Source organism: Pempheris klunzingeri, chromosome 24 (assembly GCF_042242105.1).
Source record: "Pempheris klunzingeri isolate RE-2024b chromosome 24, fPemKlu1.hap1, whole genome shotgun sequence".
In the NCBI taxonomy this organism is placed as follows: Eukaryota; Metazoa; Chordata; class Actinopteri; order Acropomatiformes; family Pempheridae; genus Pempheris; species Pempheris klunzingeri.
In genome coordinates, this window is record NC_092035.1 from 7,617,904 (window position 1) to 7,635,989 (window position 18,086).

An 18,086-nucleotide genomic window follows, 5' to 3' on the forward strand; every position below is an offset into this window, starting at 1 on the left:
GCTGCTGATTGGAGGAGCTAAAAATACAACATCTTGTCATTCTACTCATCCTGTCACTGTGTGCTTTGGACACGAGCTGTAACGGGAACACACATTCTGTCACTGCACCAGTCATCTAGCTGTGTGACGGGGACATACATCGTGCTGTGGCGTTGCTCAGCTATCTGCTCTTTTTTCTCCACCTGCCACTCACTGCCAGCCTCTGGCCACGGACTCCTCTCACAGGAGCACACACCTAATGGTAAATAATGACTCAGCAAACCAAAAGACTGACATCGGGGCCTCACCCCCAACACACACATCAATCTGGGATGGTTTTCTGTGTATGGGGGGTGGTGTACATCCTGCATCCTGGTATCTGGGATTTTGACTTTGACACATTTTAGTAGATTGTGTGATTTGCCTCTGTACCCACAGGCTACAGTAAACCTACGTCAAACTGCAACCAACTGGAACTTTTCAATATTCAAGAGTGACATGAATGTGCAGTAGGTGCTAAATATAAAGGCAAGCATCGTTGGTGTAAACTCATTCTGAGATTTGTGCGTGCTCTCTAAACTGCTCTCTCTGAGCATTGGATAACTTGCTAAGCCATCTCCCTGAGCCATACATGAACAAGATAGTTTCTCACAGGCAGAGCGGTTAGGGAGGCTGAGACCTTTCTAACTGATTTAGATTGCCTGGGGCCTGCAGTCTGGCTCTGATGAAAAGAGAGCGGAGGGAAGCAGATGTGACAGCCGAGCGTCAGGTTGGTTTAGTACTCTAAACATTCGAGAAAACAGCTCAGAAATATGACTGCTGGAGCTGTTGCCCCACGTCACGACACAGGACTGACCAAAGAGAGACTCAAATTTGCTGTGAGAAAATATAAAGATGAAATGAAATAAGTTTATGCTGTGGTATTCGGGCTTCTCAAAAAGTAGTTTCAGACGCATGTATGTATGAATAATGTGCTCCACAGGTCTGCCATAAAAATACACACAACTGACAGACTACGAAGGGTGCAAAGTACAACCCTTAGACTGGTTATTTATTTGTTCAGCTTTGTAATTTGTAACTCAATACTTAATCAAACTTAATTTAGTATGATTGAATTATGAGGGATTTTTTTTCCACTGAAAGAGAGAAAATAAAAAGAACAAAAAAACTGTGATGAAGTTTTCTCCAGGAAACTGTAGGGTAGGAGACTCTTGTGCTAGACAAAGTGTTCTGTATCTGTTAAAAACTGCTGGATGGTAAGAGGTTAAAAGAGGACAGCTAATCCAGCTTACAATTTCAAACTGGCCAGACTGATAAACCTTTCAACCCTTTGGTCTTTTAAAACCATGTGTACCACTTTCAAGAATACAACATAGAATAAATGGCTGTTTATTTAGTTTTTGCTGGATACTGGGGATCAATGTATTCTTTGGGTTTATTTTTGCCTCCAAAACAGTTTCTCTTGTAAGAAAATCCAAACTGACGGACAGGCTGATCAATCTGATTGAGATTCTAACCGACAACCTCAGAGGCACTGTATCATTATTCCCAGCTCTAGCTCTGGTTAATCCCCCCCTCCTCACCTCATCTGATCCTGAGCCAAAGATGAGCAGGTCAAACGGGATGGCCGCCACCATGTCTATGAGGAACCAGCCTTTAAAGTAGTGGATGGCGATCTTCCCCGGGTGGCTGACCACTTCTTCATTGATGTTGACGTACGTGGTTCTGAAGTTTATAAGGATGTCCACAATGAACATAATGTCCACTATCAGATCCACTACGTTGAGGGGTGAGCAGGAGTAGCCGCACTCCCGCCTCCTCTGCTCCTCGATGTCATTGAGGAGGAAGGCAGCAGAGTAGGGTGTGAAGATGGCCGTGTAGATGACCAGCAGCAGGATCAGCCAGTCCCACACCGCTTTGAAGGGACTGTAGTGAAGGATGGTCCACTTGTCAATTCGAGGTGTTTGGAGCTTGTACTCGGGCAGCACGTCTGCACCCAGAGAGAGAACCTGAGGTGGAAGACAGAGGATTTATCAACTTACTCCAATGACAAGATGCTAAAGATACCATCAAGTTGCATTAGGGGAATGTAGGATTCACAGTTTTTCAACTAAAAGTCATAATATCTGCTTTGATTTTGACAATTCTTTTTTTGAAGTGTCCCACACAAGTCCCCCAACTTTGTTAGTTCCAATGCTAAATCAAAGAAGTGCCCCTAAAGGCGCACTGTCAGCCAAAGTATCCTCAGATTCTCCAATGTACAGTATTTCTGCATACATTACCCATCTAGATAAGGTTAGACATCTTAAATATGCATTGTAGCGCGACTAAATAGGTTTAATGCAATAGTAGTTCAATATGAGCCTACATGCATTAACATTTCCGTGCTTTTGCATTGTTGTGCATAATAGTATGTGGATTTGCATTATGACATATGAGTGAAGATTAGGTTGAGCAAATGTCGTGTTTGCTGATATGTGAGTAATCTGGCTGTAGGAGCTGAACTTCAGCAGTAGGACTGTACATGCTTTACATACTGTAAAAGCCTAATGCAGTTCAACATTATCCCCTTACTAAAAGAAAACCTTGCGTGAGCAGATTGCTTGAGGCATGAATTTCCCACTCCCCCAAATAAATCATTCATGTGTTAAGTGAAGGATGAAAATAACGGTTTCTACTCTAATAATGTGGAACTTTAACTATGCATGAAGCCATGGTTTTATAACCTTGAGAGAATCCTGATATTACAGCTGCTGTTGTGGGAATAACATTGAAGTTGTGCATAACTTAAAAACTGCATAACTAGTTTCAGGTACAAATACAAACAAAAAATTAAACTGCATGATTTGTCTTAAGGAATGAACTCCAAAAGAAGAGGAAAAAAATCCTAACTGTGTTTTGCATGGAAGATGGAGGTATAATCCATTCCAGCAAGCCTGGATGTCACTATCATTATCTCTGTTATTACACTTACCATATATACCCGAATAGCTTTTAACATCAATATTACAGCAGCGTCATGGTCCATTTCGGATAAGAGTCTCAATGACTTGGAAGTAATTATAGGTGCGGGCAGAGGATACATCTATTCATCTAAGTGTCTGACACTTCAATAGCCAGGAATTTTCAGGCCGTGGCTTTCACTGCCATTTAATGCAACTCAAAGACAGAGAGGCAGGTAAGTCACATGAGCTGCAAGGACAGAGAGACAATTACTGTGTACCAGTGAGCGAGAGAATGAAACAGAAAAGAACAACTTCAAACGTCTCTATTTTGGCATCGATCAGTTATTGCAGGTCCCCTTTATCTCTGCCCTGGTCACCTTCATCACCCCTGTGATTGAGACGGGAGGACTGGGGGACAGAGGGATGATGTATAGCAAAAGAAAAAGGCTGAGGTGTTAATAATTGAATTGGTTATTAGAAACTCCTGCCCTCTGCGTGATGCTGAGGGTCAAACGCTTTTACCCTCTGATATGGGATAACCTTTGAAATCGATCAGAAACTGAAGGACAGACAAAGAATATCCTCCATTATTCATTGTGCCGTCACTTCATTAAAAGCATGCGTTTCACTTCAGATAATTGGGGATTATGGTTTTCTGATTTTAAAGTGTTCTCCTTTAATTGACAAAGAAGATATGGAGCACTGGTGCACGCTACTACTATCAGTTAGTCTGCTTGAAATGTAAAGTGTCCCTATATTCCTTCCCAAAAGGCACCTTAGCTCTCGACAGGGTTTTTTCTAATTTTATCTGGCCTGCAGGGAGCCTCATGCACGTAAGGTCGTATTAGAAATATCCCCCCAAAAAAAGCTTTGGGAGGGATGCTTTACCCAGCGTTCTCTATAAATACGGGACTAGTAACATCCAGAAGGGTGTCTACATAAATGGGATAACTCTTGACTTGAGTCTGGAAGGGCTGAACTTTAATTAAAGGTCCCATATTGTGCTCACTTTCAGGTCCTACTAGAATAGATTTACATGGATGAAGACTTTTTCCCCTCATGCCATGAAGAATTTGTGAGCTTTTTACTCGCCTTCGACATCTTTGTGTTGCCGGGAACTGGTGCCAATGAGAAAAAAACAGCTTATTGAAGGGCTGAAGGAGGTCACATGATCAAAAGATCCCCCCCCTTATGTCATCATAAAGGGAGCCTAATCTAAACTGTGTTTTTCACACACATTTATAGAAAAAATGGAGAGAGGATGGTCTTTCCTCAGTTTGGCAGGCTGTAGGCACACCGGGGACACAAATGTATATTGAAAAGACATCAAAAAGTGCATTTTGCATAATATGGGACCTTTAACAGTACTTCTTTGTCTATATTTGTGAGAAATGTTAAAGCTGCATGTTTTTCTTATTGATTCAACAGTCTTGTACTTACTGACTGATTTACATTTATGCAAGTTATTATTTTTCTAAATTACAATTCCTCTAAAGGTTCTGGGAGTGTGGGGTCGGGAGGGAGAGATTCACTATACTATTCATATTATTCAATATGTGATTTGCACATATGTTAAAATTGGAAATGTCAATAAACAAGCGGGTGTTTCAGACGCGTTTCATTACAGTCAGAACTCAGTGTATCATTTCTGCTGACTCTGAAATAACTATGCTTAGATTTACATGTTCTTAAATATATTTCTGGTACAAACAGTCCAGAAAAAAGTAGGATTGACACAAACGCTGTTCTGCTATCTTGCACTTTATGATCAATAGTGGTGATACAAACAAGATGGTAACTCTGTACTACACCAACAGCCCTCAGCATGCATGGATATATTACCCCTCGGCCTGCTAGGAAGCCTGGGAGGAGTCAGTTGGTTGGCAGAATGACAGTTCTGGATTAACGTGTTGTAGCCAATCTGTTTCTAAATAAAAGATTGCATTTTAATTATTTAACCTACCTACTGTAGCTATGTGCGCTTGGCACCAATGAACTCTCTCTTGTGGGATAATGGAAGGCTCTTTTCTATGTTTGGCTTGGCTTCAAACGATATGCAAATGAGCATTAGCTTTCTCCCCTTCTCCGGTTCTTTTTGGTCTGCACTGTCAGGGCTGGGGTATTATTTATAAGAGTGGAGTGTTGTTTCATGTTTCTGTGGCTAATCATGTGGCTTCCATCATTAAAAATGATGCATGTACCACTGGTGTGATTCCAAATTCGGCTTCAGATAACCTCAAGAAGTTTAAAAGTAGGCATTAATGGAAAGTTGTGGGTATCTAAGACTCGTGTGTACATGAGCTGCATGCAATGGGGCGTTCAAAATGTAGGAAACAGCATGTGAGCTGCCGGTCTGTTTTCTTTCTTAGTTGACCAGCTTCCTGGGTGAACCCTCCATCTGCCCGTGGTGGCTGTGACGCAGCCAAGACCAGGAGAGAGTGTTTGCTCAGATGCCTTGATTGTAGCTTCAGATGAACTCAAGAGTACGGAGTTGGTTTCAAGACATCTGCTGTTGCCTTGTGTTCCTCACAGTCAGGTGTCTACAGAACTGTTTACAGACCTAAACTGTGGAGGATGGCGGTGCGGTGCAATTCCCCCGTGGCTTATTTATCTATTTGTTACTATGATAATGTTAATGCTTAACAGCATGCAGTAAGCAAAGCACAGAGATGACAGTCTGTGTTGAATGCCTTATGTTCAGTCACATTAGGAGCAAGAGGGAAAGGGGGGCTTAAGACATACAGTTATAGCTGCCACTGTATCCACAGAAACGTGTATTTGACAGCTAATTTCCAGGCAGAGCAGTAATTGTAAACACATGGAAACAGGAGATAATATTGTGACAACAGTATATTAAAAGGGACACTACAGAGAGACAGGAAACATGGGGGAGAGGGGGGGGGGTATGAAATGTGATTCATGTCCCCAGCTGGAAACAAAGCTGGGACGTTACAGTTAGATGGTTGCATCTTTGTCCACTAGCACACCAGTAATACTAACGTGCTAATTCACACCTAAATCACTCTACAACATAGTAGAAGTCACACAGCAGCTAGTTTTTAGGTCCTCTAGCCTGGCACGTGTTACACAAGTCCATTAAAACCACATCAACAAGCCTGGCCTAACTGCTGCTTAATAACTGTGACTTTCCTTCTGGATGCAGAGGTCAGTGTGGTGCGCTGTGGTCTGCCTCTGGCTCCACTTTAAGGCCTTCAGCTGATGTTGCCTTTGAGTGCGAATAGGGGTCAATTTCTGCGCCCTCTATCCGTTACAGCATTAATGGGCAAAATGCAAAACTAAGACCTAATCAGTGGTTTGGGGCAGCTCCGGCCTAACTCTGGGAATACATTAACTTGTGGTTCTACTCTGTGCAGCCTCTCAGGCCTGGCAGGGAAGGTGAGAATGACCTCTAACCCTGTCTGTAACTCTAGAAATATGGCCTGAGCTCTGGACACTGTCTGGCAGCGGTAAGAGTATCCCTGATTATCTGTCGCAAGTGATAGACACCTCTGCTGTTCTACGTATCAGACCCCTTGAGTTTCAATTAATCATCCAGAGGCACACAGAGGGCAGGTGTATGGGTGAAGGGCGGGGCTGTGGGTGCAATCTGCTGACTTCATCGGCTGCTCAATCTGTGCATCTGTGATTTGTGATGATAGTAAATTATATAATGATGAACATTACGATTGAATTCCAATGTCTCTGCACTCCAGTCTGCACAACCTTAGACAGCCAACAAATGATTGGTGGTATGAATTATTAATAAATGCAAACCATACGCGCCCACTACTGCTCTTAATTGTTTGTTATTTTTAGTCTCAGGCATATGAGTGCCCATAATAATCATGACAAAGAACTTACTAACAGATGGTTGTGTGATGGCTTTTATTCAGCACTGATAATAATAGTAACACAGTCATGTAAAATATTGTGGGAGAGAGGGGGATCAAATGTTGGTAAAAGTCCACACACATTAATTCAAACATGAATTGAATGGGAAACTACATTAGTTGTGTTATATGGGAATTTTAATATGGATGGAACATAATTTGGTCAGTACTGATGGCAGAATTACAGCTGGAGTGCTAGACATCAGTATAATGTGTACAACTATAATGTATTGGTGTGTTCTGATAAGTAAGAAGTAAAGTCAATTTATATCTAATTCAAGGTCTGTACAGGAAACGACCCTGCCTAACCCTACCCTGCAGTGAAAAAATAACGTACCGTGTGATCAGAAGTTCAAAAATATTTCCGTCCTCAGAGGGTTAGCATCTTACCTGCGTGACCTTGTCGGTCACATTGTGTGTGCGGTCTTTGACCTTTGGGGCGATGATGGTTTTCTCAGAGGATGGTGAGGAGGGGCATTTCTTCTCGTTGTTGGCCTCAGAGAAGTTGAGCGTGATGAGCGGAATCTTGTTGATGGTGCTGTACTTGTTGAGGTTGGAGTCAGAGGTGGAGCCGAGCAGGCTGGATTTGATCTGGCTGAGCGGCCCTGAAAGAGAAAGCGACAGAGGGAGGATGTCATCATTAAAAGTTGCCACACCTGGTACAACGTCTGGGCTATTGTTGATCTACTAGGCGTTCTGAATCGTGGACATCAGAGAACAGCTAGTGCTCATTTGTGATTGTTGTGACATGGGTAGTGAGCATGGAGTGGCCCTTACTTTTGGAGTGAGTTCAACCACAACACAACATGGAGAATACAACAGATGCTGAAATACAAACTCTGCAGCCTCTGACTGACCCGTCTAGGGTGAACAGGCCTTTCAAAGTTACTCATTAAAAGATAATGAAGAACACTGTTGGTGAAAGAAAAGAATGATTCAATGCACAATCAAAGAATGCAACTTCATACAGTTTGTCAACCCATCTATCTGTCTAATGAAGCCTGGACATAACTAGTGTGCTGAAATAAAAAAAAATTGCCCTCGTCATACCACACAATGTTCTCAATACGTTCCCAGCGTAATAAAACTGACTCTCGGTAATTAACTCCCTGCCTTCTTGTAAGAGCATTCAACACTGCAACAATATGTGACAGCACTGTGACACACACACTGACATGTGGTCCAATGAGAGTGATAAAGAGTGAAAACGAGAGAATTGCTGATTCAGCCATGTGAGCCAGCAGAGGAAGGTTGCACTGTTTTCTTCCCCTTTTCACAAAGTACAGTACAGTGATTGAGAGTCAAGGACAGAGAAACAGACAGCTGAGGATGAGAGACTGCATGCACAGCTTCAATACATGCCACAGTAAGGATACATCATTGCAGTCATAAAAAATAACTTCAAAAAGGAGAAGCTGAAGCCATACCCCCAGCCATCCAGGAGCGAGATACTAGCAAACCAGGAGAGAGAAGAAATAGGAGGTAAAGGGGAAAAAAGTGGCAATATGGAAGGGTGGTTGGGTTGGCGGGTCAGTAGTTAAACAGCATTACTTTAAAATCATTTAATCGCATTTATCAGGAAACTGAGAACTTTGGCAGCTCTGTGAGTGAACCTTTAGAGAATTCAAACTGCCCCACTGTGCTAGTATTAAAAAAAAAAAAAATCAACATTGGTCGGTTATATTTTCATTTTGGGAACTCCTTATCCGAACCTAAACACAATTAAACATTAATGCATCAAGTTCTAATCTGTGTCGATGAGATAACGTTGTGAAACACATGCAGCATCCGCACTGCTACCGTTTCATTGCAGTTTGAATTATTACGGGAGGAGGGCAAGGGCGAGCTAATAGAGTTCAAATGGAAACAGTCAGGCTTCTTTTCATTCACTAAGACATGGCAACAAGGAACCAGAGGTTGCATAGAAGGAATACAGAGGTTACAGACAGTGGGAGGTATCATCTTCTAAGAGCTTCATTGATTTTCTTCAATGAACAAAAGCAGGAGAGAGATGCAATGTGTTGCTTCATGCAAGCGCGTGCAGAGGTCAGTGTGTTGCCTTCCCCAGGGCAACTGGCATGGGTTCAGCAGGTCATGTGCACTGAGACTGAGTCATTTAGTGCTGTGCCAGTGTTTTGAGGCTCCGGCCCAAGTCATTAACAAGCACACTCCAGTCAGGTATTTGCATTCAACATAAACCTCAGTTACATGTATGTGGCAAACTCATGCAGCAAGCAGGCTTGGCTTGGTTTACATGTGGTATCCAATAGACGTGCTTAAGTTTAACAGCTTAAGAAGCAGCAGGCTGCTGTTTGTTACCTTTAATATTGCGACCATTGTCTGTGATGGCAGCAACACAGCGTTGGAGAGGAAAGAAAGAGGGGAGTGGAGGTGAGAGAAGAATTTCTGGCTTCCTATGATGACAAATGGTGGCTGGCATTACACCCCCGCTTCTGCCCCCATGAACAATTCATTACTGTGAAGTAGACATATTACTGTGTCAGCCACTGGGAGCTATTTGAATGAGGATTGTAGATAAGGGGATGGGGGTAGACTGATTGGCCTGAAGGAAACAGGGCGAGTCTCGGGCACTTCTACCCTAAACCAAATGAGGGCCAAAAGGCTAATGAGTGATTTAGACTCCAGGGAAGATCAATAGCAAACGCTATAGATTATGAGGCACTGTAATGCTGATTAAGTGACTGGCACGCCACATCTTTTATTTCGGGACCACAGGGAGTTTGGTAATTAATATATCCAAATTATAATCAATGTTTGTCACCAGTAATACATTCATTCATAAGTTCCTTAATGTTAAATACAACAGTTGGGCATTGACCACATCTGACTCCTTGTTATCAGCTGACAACATTTAGCAAATAGAGTTTTTGTTTGAGCCGTGGTTAGACTGCAATTAGCTTTCAAACTAGTTGTGGTGTCACAAAGTAATTTGCTCACATAAACTGAGTTTAAGAAACGTTTGTCCTTCAGCAGATTAATGTTAAATCTGACTTTTAGAGTCAAAATCTGCACAAACATCCAAGTCACTTAACAATAACGTGACACATTTCTGAGAGGAGGTGGTCTTAAATTAATAAGATAAACTACAAAACTTCAACAATTGAGTGGGACATAGATAAAACAACAAGTGTAATGAAATCCAAAAAAGCAGCTTTACAACGTACATTGTACACAAAGTGAAGCAGGAGTTTCCTACCTTCACTGGCATGTCTGTCCCTGAATGCCATCTTGGAGTTGGACCCAAAGCCTTCCATGTCATGTACGGAGGAGGCTCTGCGAATACTGCACATGCTCTCTCTGGAGGCGGTTGGAGTGAGGCCCGGGATCGATGGGGCTGCAATGAGTGTGTCCTCCTGGCTCTGTTGCTGGGTCTTTGTGATGGCCTGGTCCGGGCATATCCGGTCCCAGGGGCCCTTGGGCGAGGAGTGGTCCAAAGGCCCCGACACGGGGGTGGAGCAATGGCTGGGGCCAATGAGGGCGCGGGTGTCGTTGGCGTAGGAGGGACTGCAGCTCTCGCGGGTGGTGGGAAGCTGGTAGTCTCGCGTAGCCACGGAGCCATCGCTGTGGTGAGGGGAGTCCACCATGACGGCATCGGGGTCTTCCTGGGGCAGAGACTGCTTGCTGATGCCCAAGAGAGGTAAGGCCGGAAAACGGAAGCGAAAGAATCTCCCTATTCCTGACAGAGAAGAGGAAAGAGTCATGGGAATGAGACACAGCATTAACAGTGTCACACTAAGTCTGTTATTGTCATATTATTCTAAACTGATACCACATCTGACATCAGTTTATGGTGACCAATTAATCAGAGTTGGTGCCTAAAGGTAAATGGTCTCACATATGAACATAAAGACGGTGGATAGTTAAGTAACTCAATCATCAGGAAGAGAGTTGTTTCACTGTTATGAGACCACAAACAGCATAAAAACAAGAGTGAATGGTTTTAATGAGCCAGTGGGATCAACATAACCCCCACTGACCTTGTGTTGTGTTTTCATGGTGCGTTTGCAGCAGAACTTGCTTGCAGTCTTCAACATCCCTACTGATATCTCACACTTGTTTGCCAATAGCACTGAAAAGCCTGCCAATGCAGCTCTCTTAAAAAGACCCTGTCAGATCAAAACAAATGCCTGTTCTGCCTCAGGCACTAGTTCAATCTTCAGTTTCCTTCAATTATTCATGGAGGAGGGCATTTGCTGAAATATTATAATGGCAGTAGTGCGTTGAGGAGTCAATCCTGTATAGGATTATAAGCAGGATTTAAATGAGTGATTGATAGCTCCTGGAGATATGAAGGAGAATGTAGCGCAGACAAGTGGTCATTAGGGTGCTGCTGTCATGACAATAGGTAGTTCTGAGAGAACATTATGCAAGAAAAGGTCAAGAAATATAACACAGGTACATTAGGTGTAAAGTCTGTTAAAATGAATACGCTACGCTATATGCCCACAGTACACACCCACGCACATTCCACTCACAAACAGGCACACTTAGTTGCATCTAACAATATCCGCAATCATGTCATGAGAGAGACACTCACACTCACAAGATTTCACATATGGAGCGCAAACCATGGCCTGCATGTTGTGAATCATTTAGTCGTCTGAACATATGCCATACATTTTAGAACGCTGTCTCAGTCCTTGGAAAAACAAGCCCTGCTGCCATGAGGCGTAGTGAAAAGTCCCTTCATAAAGGCACCGAAAGAAAAAAAAAAAGGATGAGCAAACTTGAATTTATGAAACAGCCACTTCACGCCACATCATCATGTCCCCTGTCTATATTTGCTTGAGCAAACTCCAGCACATTGTATTTGACACACCCTGTTCAACTCCAATATCTGCTAAGAGTGAACAGCTACGGATGTGTTCAGAAACACAATAGGTGGTTATATAGAAAATAGAATTAATGTTTGAGGAGCAGCATGCAGCTTTATCTCCCCTATTGCTCCTTCTACTGGGGTGAGACCGAGAGCCAGGAGAGAGAAAGAAAACTAATTTTAGACACAATGCTCCGGGTCTGCTTGGGTCAGTGTAGTGTGTTTAAATTAAGTCTAGCCAGATGCTGATGACACTGGAAATGATCATTTCCATTTAATTGGTGATTCAGAGCTGGATCTGAAGCTCGTGCTCAAATCTACAGCGCAGTATGACTAACCAAGTCATTCATTTTACCGAAGATGAAATTAAGCTGGATTGGTGTTCTCGTTTATGAGCAAAGTTCTGTTTCATCTGGGCTCTACGCTTTGAGGCAGATAAGACTACAGATCAAAAATACCATCTGATTCATCGTCTGCAGCTGATCTAAAACCAGCAAACCCAATTTATACATCACAGTCTGCACTCTGAGTCTGCAATACAGCATAACCCTGTTAAGTGGGCTTTTCTCAAACATTTTCCTCTCCAAAAGATTTTTTTTCATTTTTGCATTCACACCTCTGCAATATTACAACGCTGACATTTTTCCCAGTTAATCATGCAGCTCTCGCATTTCACATTTCCAGCCGTTTGATTTAAACACTAGCCTCAACTGTTAAAATGACACCTTAACAAAATAATGAATGGATGAATCTCATGAGCATTCACATGCTCAGAACTCTGTTTCTAATTACTGAGCCTAGAGGATAAACATATACGCCACAAATCTTTTAATTAGCTCATAATTCAGTCACGCATCCACAGTGTGTGCTGAGAACACTGTATGGAGCTATATTTAATTGTGATATTGGAAGGGCTGAACCTTGCAGGAATATGCTGCCCTTTGAGTGCTGTTACTGTGTGTGTACGTAGGTGTGTGTGCCTGTGTGAGATCACTCCCTCTAAAACCCTCTCAATCTTTCCCTGCAAAAACTCACCAGCAGCTTTACACAACCAACGGACATACAGTGGCCCTTGTTGCTATGATACCAGATAGTAATATTTGCATTGAATATTAATTGGGCCCTCAGATCCCCATGTTGGGGAGTGAAATGTCGTTCTGTAATGTGAGCATGATTCAGATGTCAGGGGAGGAACAGAAAGAGAACAATAAACCTCCATTGTTTGGTAAAAGTGGGACAAAAATGGCTTTGTGTCCTTTTGTTTCTGTCTCTTGCTCTTGTGATTTTGCTGACGTTACATGAACTAATTTGCATGCGTGTTCTTTTACCTGGAGGAGTGTTTACCTGGACTCCCAGTCCTGCTATTAGTCACCAGCTCTAGAAAATAACATGGATTCTGCTGTTTCCCTACTTTGGCCTGCACTCATTTATGAAGGGAGAAAATTAAAGCATGATTGCAATGAGCCTATGCTGTGTATACCAACTGAAGATAACACACACCTGCACACAGATGGGTTGAAGCATTGCCATGTGGGTAATCATGGCCATACCATACTATGTTGCCTTTCAGATACTGGTCCATCTAGTGTTCACCCTGACATGTTATAAACAAACTGTGCAAACAGGTTTGTAAGGCTGTCATTGAACAGTTTGAGTGTCCTAGTGCATCTTCACTGCAAGGGAAAATGACATGTCTTTTCTATGATGAATGACAACAAGTCATGCTACTCCCAAATGCTCTTGACTGCTTTCCTCTCTGGTGGTCACAAATAGGTACTTTCCACGACAGGACCATGACGACCCGTAACTTAAGGTTGTAACCATTGTTGGGTCCTGCTTTTTTTTCCACAGAGCAGCAGGGTCAGTGCCACCAACTGCTACATCACTTTATCTTATGTTCTCTAGCAGAAGATAATGGTGCAGCAGAGTTCCCATGTGAACACAGAATGCTCACTGGTAAACCTTAGACATTTTGATCTTTCAGCATATTATTTTTCCAGCATCACATCTGACTGAGGCTCACTGTCCTGACAACATGCTAATCTGTGCTGCTATCTGCCTTTGGTACAAATTCTGCTCCTATTTTTCCTACTGATACCCAGTTCACTGCTGGCCTATGTTTGCCTTGGAACAGTACTAACATAATGCTTAGCCTAGAGTGACTCTGAAATGAGTAAAACATTTCCACGCTGTTTTCTCATTTAAACCTCTACTCTGGAGTTGTGGAGAATCCATTAAATGCCACTTTTCTTTGTGTGTGTGTGGATAATTTATGGATCCGTGGAAGTGGTCCTACTCAGCCACAGCAAAGCAAAATGGGAGAATCCGAGATGGTTGGACAATGGATGGATCGTCGCTGAATGGCAAAGGCAATCAATGAGCAGCGCTTAATGCATGGCTGCTCATTCCCCAGAAGGAGTCCCGATAACACAACACATAGATCATCACCTCACACCATCTGAAGGCAGCTGCTCCCACACATACTGAGCACATAGAGCTGCTCCTTTTAATAGTAACACCATGGGTTTGACTGAGTTAAATTTACATCTGTAGCAGTTTGTTCATCTGTGATGTTCTCTTAAATTATGCAGTTATTCATAAATTGTGACCTCTGTCCATCTGCTAGTAAAAAAGTGATATAGTAGGTCTCTAGAGTTGGCTGAGGAAGGGTTGTGATGAAGTGAGGCCAAGAAACACTGACTCGCTCCAATAAGCCCTACAACAGCAGAGGTTGCGTGTAGGCAGAGAGAGAGAGACGTGTCCAGCACTGTGACACGACCTTGTAAACAAATCTGGACCTCACCACCAGAGTTGCAGGAATGCCCACTTTAGGATGTATTTCATAGAGGCCTGCTCCTTCAGGGATTCATTAGCTCCCTTAGAAAGTGAAAGACCTTATCAGAGATACACGCCTGTACAAACACACACTTACAAACTGATACGCTTATAGAATCACGCATGGCCTTTCTAGAGTGTACACACAGTCACATAATGCACACAAACAAACAAACACTTGCTTATATACTCAACACACGCTTCCCCACTCTTTCCACCACACACCCATGAGGCAATGCAGCCTGTTAGGGTCCTCATCCAATTACAGTCATCTAGAGGTGACCTCTGGTCCTCCATGCTGCTGCTTTATATGTCACACACAGAAAGAGAGAGCCACAGAAGAGAGAGGAGGCATCAAGAGTATGTTGGAGAGCACCACAGGGGGAATGGCATTATACACTATTACACCGACAGCTCTGGGAAGCGCAGTGCTCTCCAGCACTGCTCCAGTAGTTCATCAGGCCATCCTGGCAGGCTATGAGCTATAATTGGGCCAGACCTTTGAGATGATGGCAGGCTAACACATCAGTGTCTGCTAAACGCTAGTGTCAACATGCCAAAGGAGCTGTCTAGCAGGGAATTCCTGCGCTGCACTGTTGCAAGTGGAAGTGAATGCATGAGCTTGAGATTGCTACAAGTTGTCTCTGGGTTTAAGCGTTACACAACAACGGTAAGATACTAGACACGTGTCTCCATTATAGCACCTAGCAGGGCATCCAACAGTAATGGCAAATTCTTAAGACAGTGAGATTGAGAAAAGGCACAAATCGATGTGGATGTGAGAAAAGGTTACGAGCAAAAGGTCATGACTGGCTGTTACATTACTATCACTCTATCACTTTCTTCCTCCTCCTTCTTGCGATCTCATCCTGTGATGACTTCTTTCTCCAGCCGGAGTACAGCCAGTGTATGTGAGAACAGAAAATGTTGCACCTTTTTGCGTGCAGTATATGTGACATCTTATCTACTGCATGGCACCAGCAGGACCAGATTTAGGGAATAAAAGCTGCTGCTATGTGTCATGCTAACCAGACTAACCACCGTCTCTGACTGTTTTTTGTCTTTACTCACGCTGGTCAGCTTTGGATGGCGAGGTGTGGTTGAGTCTCTCCAGTGAGTCACTGCTGCCTTCGTCCAAGATGTAATCGAAGTTGAGGATGAACATCATGACCACGCCCTCTTCGTTCTTCACAGGGATGATATGGGTGGCGCACTGGAAGTTCGAACCTAACCAACAGGATATTAAATCAAGGTTAGAAATGGGTAATGAACTTTTATGTTTTGCGTTTGATGGACTTGGTACACGAACCGCTGCAACCACTTACAGAAGCCTGGAATTATGAGCCCTGTCAATTTAAAAACCAAGCTTGTCTGATTTAAAATTCATAACTTAATCATATTCTGTGCAAAACAAAATGGTAAAACTTGATCAAAGACTTCAAGTAACCCAACAGTTTTTCAGATAAAGTACAGTTTAACCCTGGAGCTTTCCATTAACACTCTTTGACATTCAAACAACTTATTCTGATAAAGCTGTGTCTGCGGAAAGGCCTGGCAGAGAAATGAGGGTGAAAAGGTCAAGAGGTCCTCTGAGAGGGAAGCCTCTGGAGCTAAATGATTTCATATATCCAGACATGCCCTGACTCCATCCTGCTACTGGGTACTGCACAGCTCGCTACAGTCAAATACAGCGCAAACATCCATTCACCTCAAGTTAACATTAACGCCTTATCCAATTACTTCCATACTGTATCATCCCTGACTACGAGACACTCAAATTCATCGCTATTTAGCGCAAATAACAAAATAGAGCAGCGTGGAATGTTTCTCAGTGCCTTTCATTCTCACACATCGGACTCTGAACGTTCTCAGTCTCATGGAAAAAATGAAATGAACTGCTCAGTTTTGAAACCCCAATTATTAGAGTTGCTGACGGCTTCGCAGTGGGAGGTAAATCTAATGCAACCCTGCTCGCTGCTAATGCCTCATGTCTAAATGTTGCTAATTTATCAAACAGCAGACAAGAGGTTAACAGAGATGAAAAAGAGATGGAGTACTGTTTATAGCATCCAGCAAATATTATCATTCAAGTGTTCATTTTAGATTTGCCTGCCTTTGGAACAAGGAAACGTGTTGGCTGGATGGGATGTAGAGGAGCTACGCCTGGGATTACTGGTGTAGAAAATGAAATGTATATTAAGCTTTAAATAATGAACGTGGACATCTCTGGAAGATGCTCTCCCTCACATTAGCCTCTAAGTCCTGCTGTCACCAGGAGGCTATTTATAGCTCACCCAGCAGGCACCCAGCCTACAGCTTCTTTTCTGGGGGAACACAGAGACACAGACACACTGCTGCACAAGCACACTCAACTGCAATTCTGACTCTACTCAAAAATGTGTGCGCACTGGCAAATATGAAATCCACGAGCACGCGCGCACACACAGCCACACAGGGACCTACACAAACAAAATAATTGGCGAATTCATTTTCTTACATTGTATCGTCAGGCTCCAAAATAATATTGGGCAGCCACATTGCAAACTAACTGCTTCACCAGACTGGGGTTTGATTTATGTATTGGGGAGCCCTGATTCCGCTGGGCTAAGCAGTATGCTGCCCCTAATAGTACATCAGTGTCACTGTGACTGGATGGAGTCATTCATTTTAGTCAGAGGGAGTGGTGGTTGTGGTGGTGGTGGGGGGAGCAGTATCATGCTTCCCTTGCCTTTAGTGACAATATGCAAAAGAAGCCCCTTCTCCAAGTGGAGGTGTCTCTTTGCTTTCATGGTTTTCAGGAAGTCTGAATGTAGCTGAAGGGGATACATACTGTGAGCAGCAGAGGCAGAGTGCAGGGTGGGAGTTAGTGGATTCAAGGGGAAAAGAAAAAGGCTCTCTATTATGGGGAAGAAAATTCACATGATCTTGTATACTTGTTTAATATTGACAAATGATATGATTTACCTCTACCTAACAATTTAGAATTCCTGTATTTCACTAGGTAGGTAAGAGCTTGCCTGTAATAATAATAACAGCTCCTTGACTTTTATGTCAGTGTTGAACACTTCAAGCAATTTGTAGTTATAAAAGTATAACTGGGTCTGTTTTATCTCCTTCAGCACAACAAGCAGCAGCAACAGTGATGAGCATCCTATTATTTGAAATCCTGACGATTCATTTTGTTTGCAAATTAAAATTAAAATGATCTTGTCGGTCTCCATGGAAACAAGTGAGCGCTCCACAGAAAAGCAAACTTCCTGTGCCAGGTTGGATATTAGTTTCATTTGTCTCTAGCACAAAGCCACCTCAAGATGCTTCTCAAATGAAATGAGATCATCTTTCTTCTGCAGAAGGCATCTGCCAGTAAATGGAGAAGTCTGACAAAGTGAGAGAAAGTGGGCAACTGCAACTTGTGAAGTTACATTTCATGTGGGTAAACTTTAAACTCTCAAGATGAGACAACAAAGTTCAGATGGACCTTTTTTGCAGTGCATATACCGTCAGACAGCAGCATCAGGGGCCACTTCCCCTGAAGCAGCGCCAGCAGCTACAGCACAGACACAGGAAAAAGCTTTAGGTGAAGAGGCTGTATTCATAATA

At 43.0% G+C, this 18,086-nt stretch overlaps 1 protein-coding gene across 1 annotated transcript in view; it reads right to left on the bottom strand.

Annotated features, from left to right (window-relative positions):
• The window catches only part of kcnh7 (potassium channel, voltage gated eag related subfamily H, member 7), a 58,239-nt gene that overhangs the window by 20,116 nt on the left and 20,037 nt on the right, over positions 1–18,086 (bottom strand). The window contains exons 3-8 of the mRNA XM_070855582.1: positions 15,558–15,713; positions 10,032–10,511; positions 9,134–9,154; positions 8,242–8,265; positions 7,205–7,419; positions 1,563–1,988 (exon numbers count right to left, since the gene is read on the bottom strand). Of these exons, the coding sequence (XP_070711683.1) occupies positions 1,563–1,988; positions 7,205–7,419; positions 8,242–8,265; positions 9,134–9,154; positions 10,032–10,511; positions 15,558–15,713 (1,322 nt within the window). The remainder of the gene's footprint in view (positions 1–1,562; positions 1,989–7,204; positions 7,420–8,241; positions 8,266–9,133; positions 9,155–10,031; positions 10,512–15,557; positions 15,714–18,086) is intronic.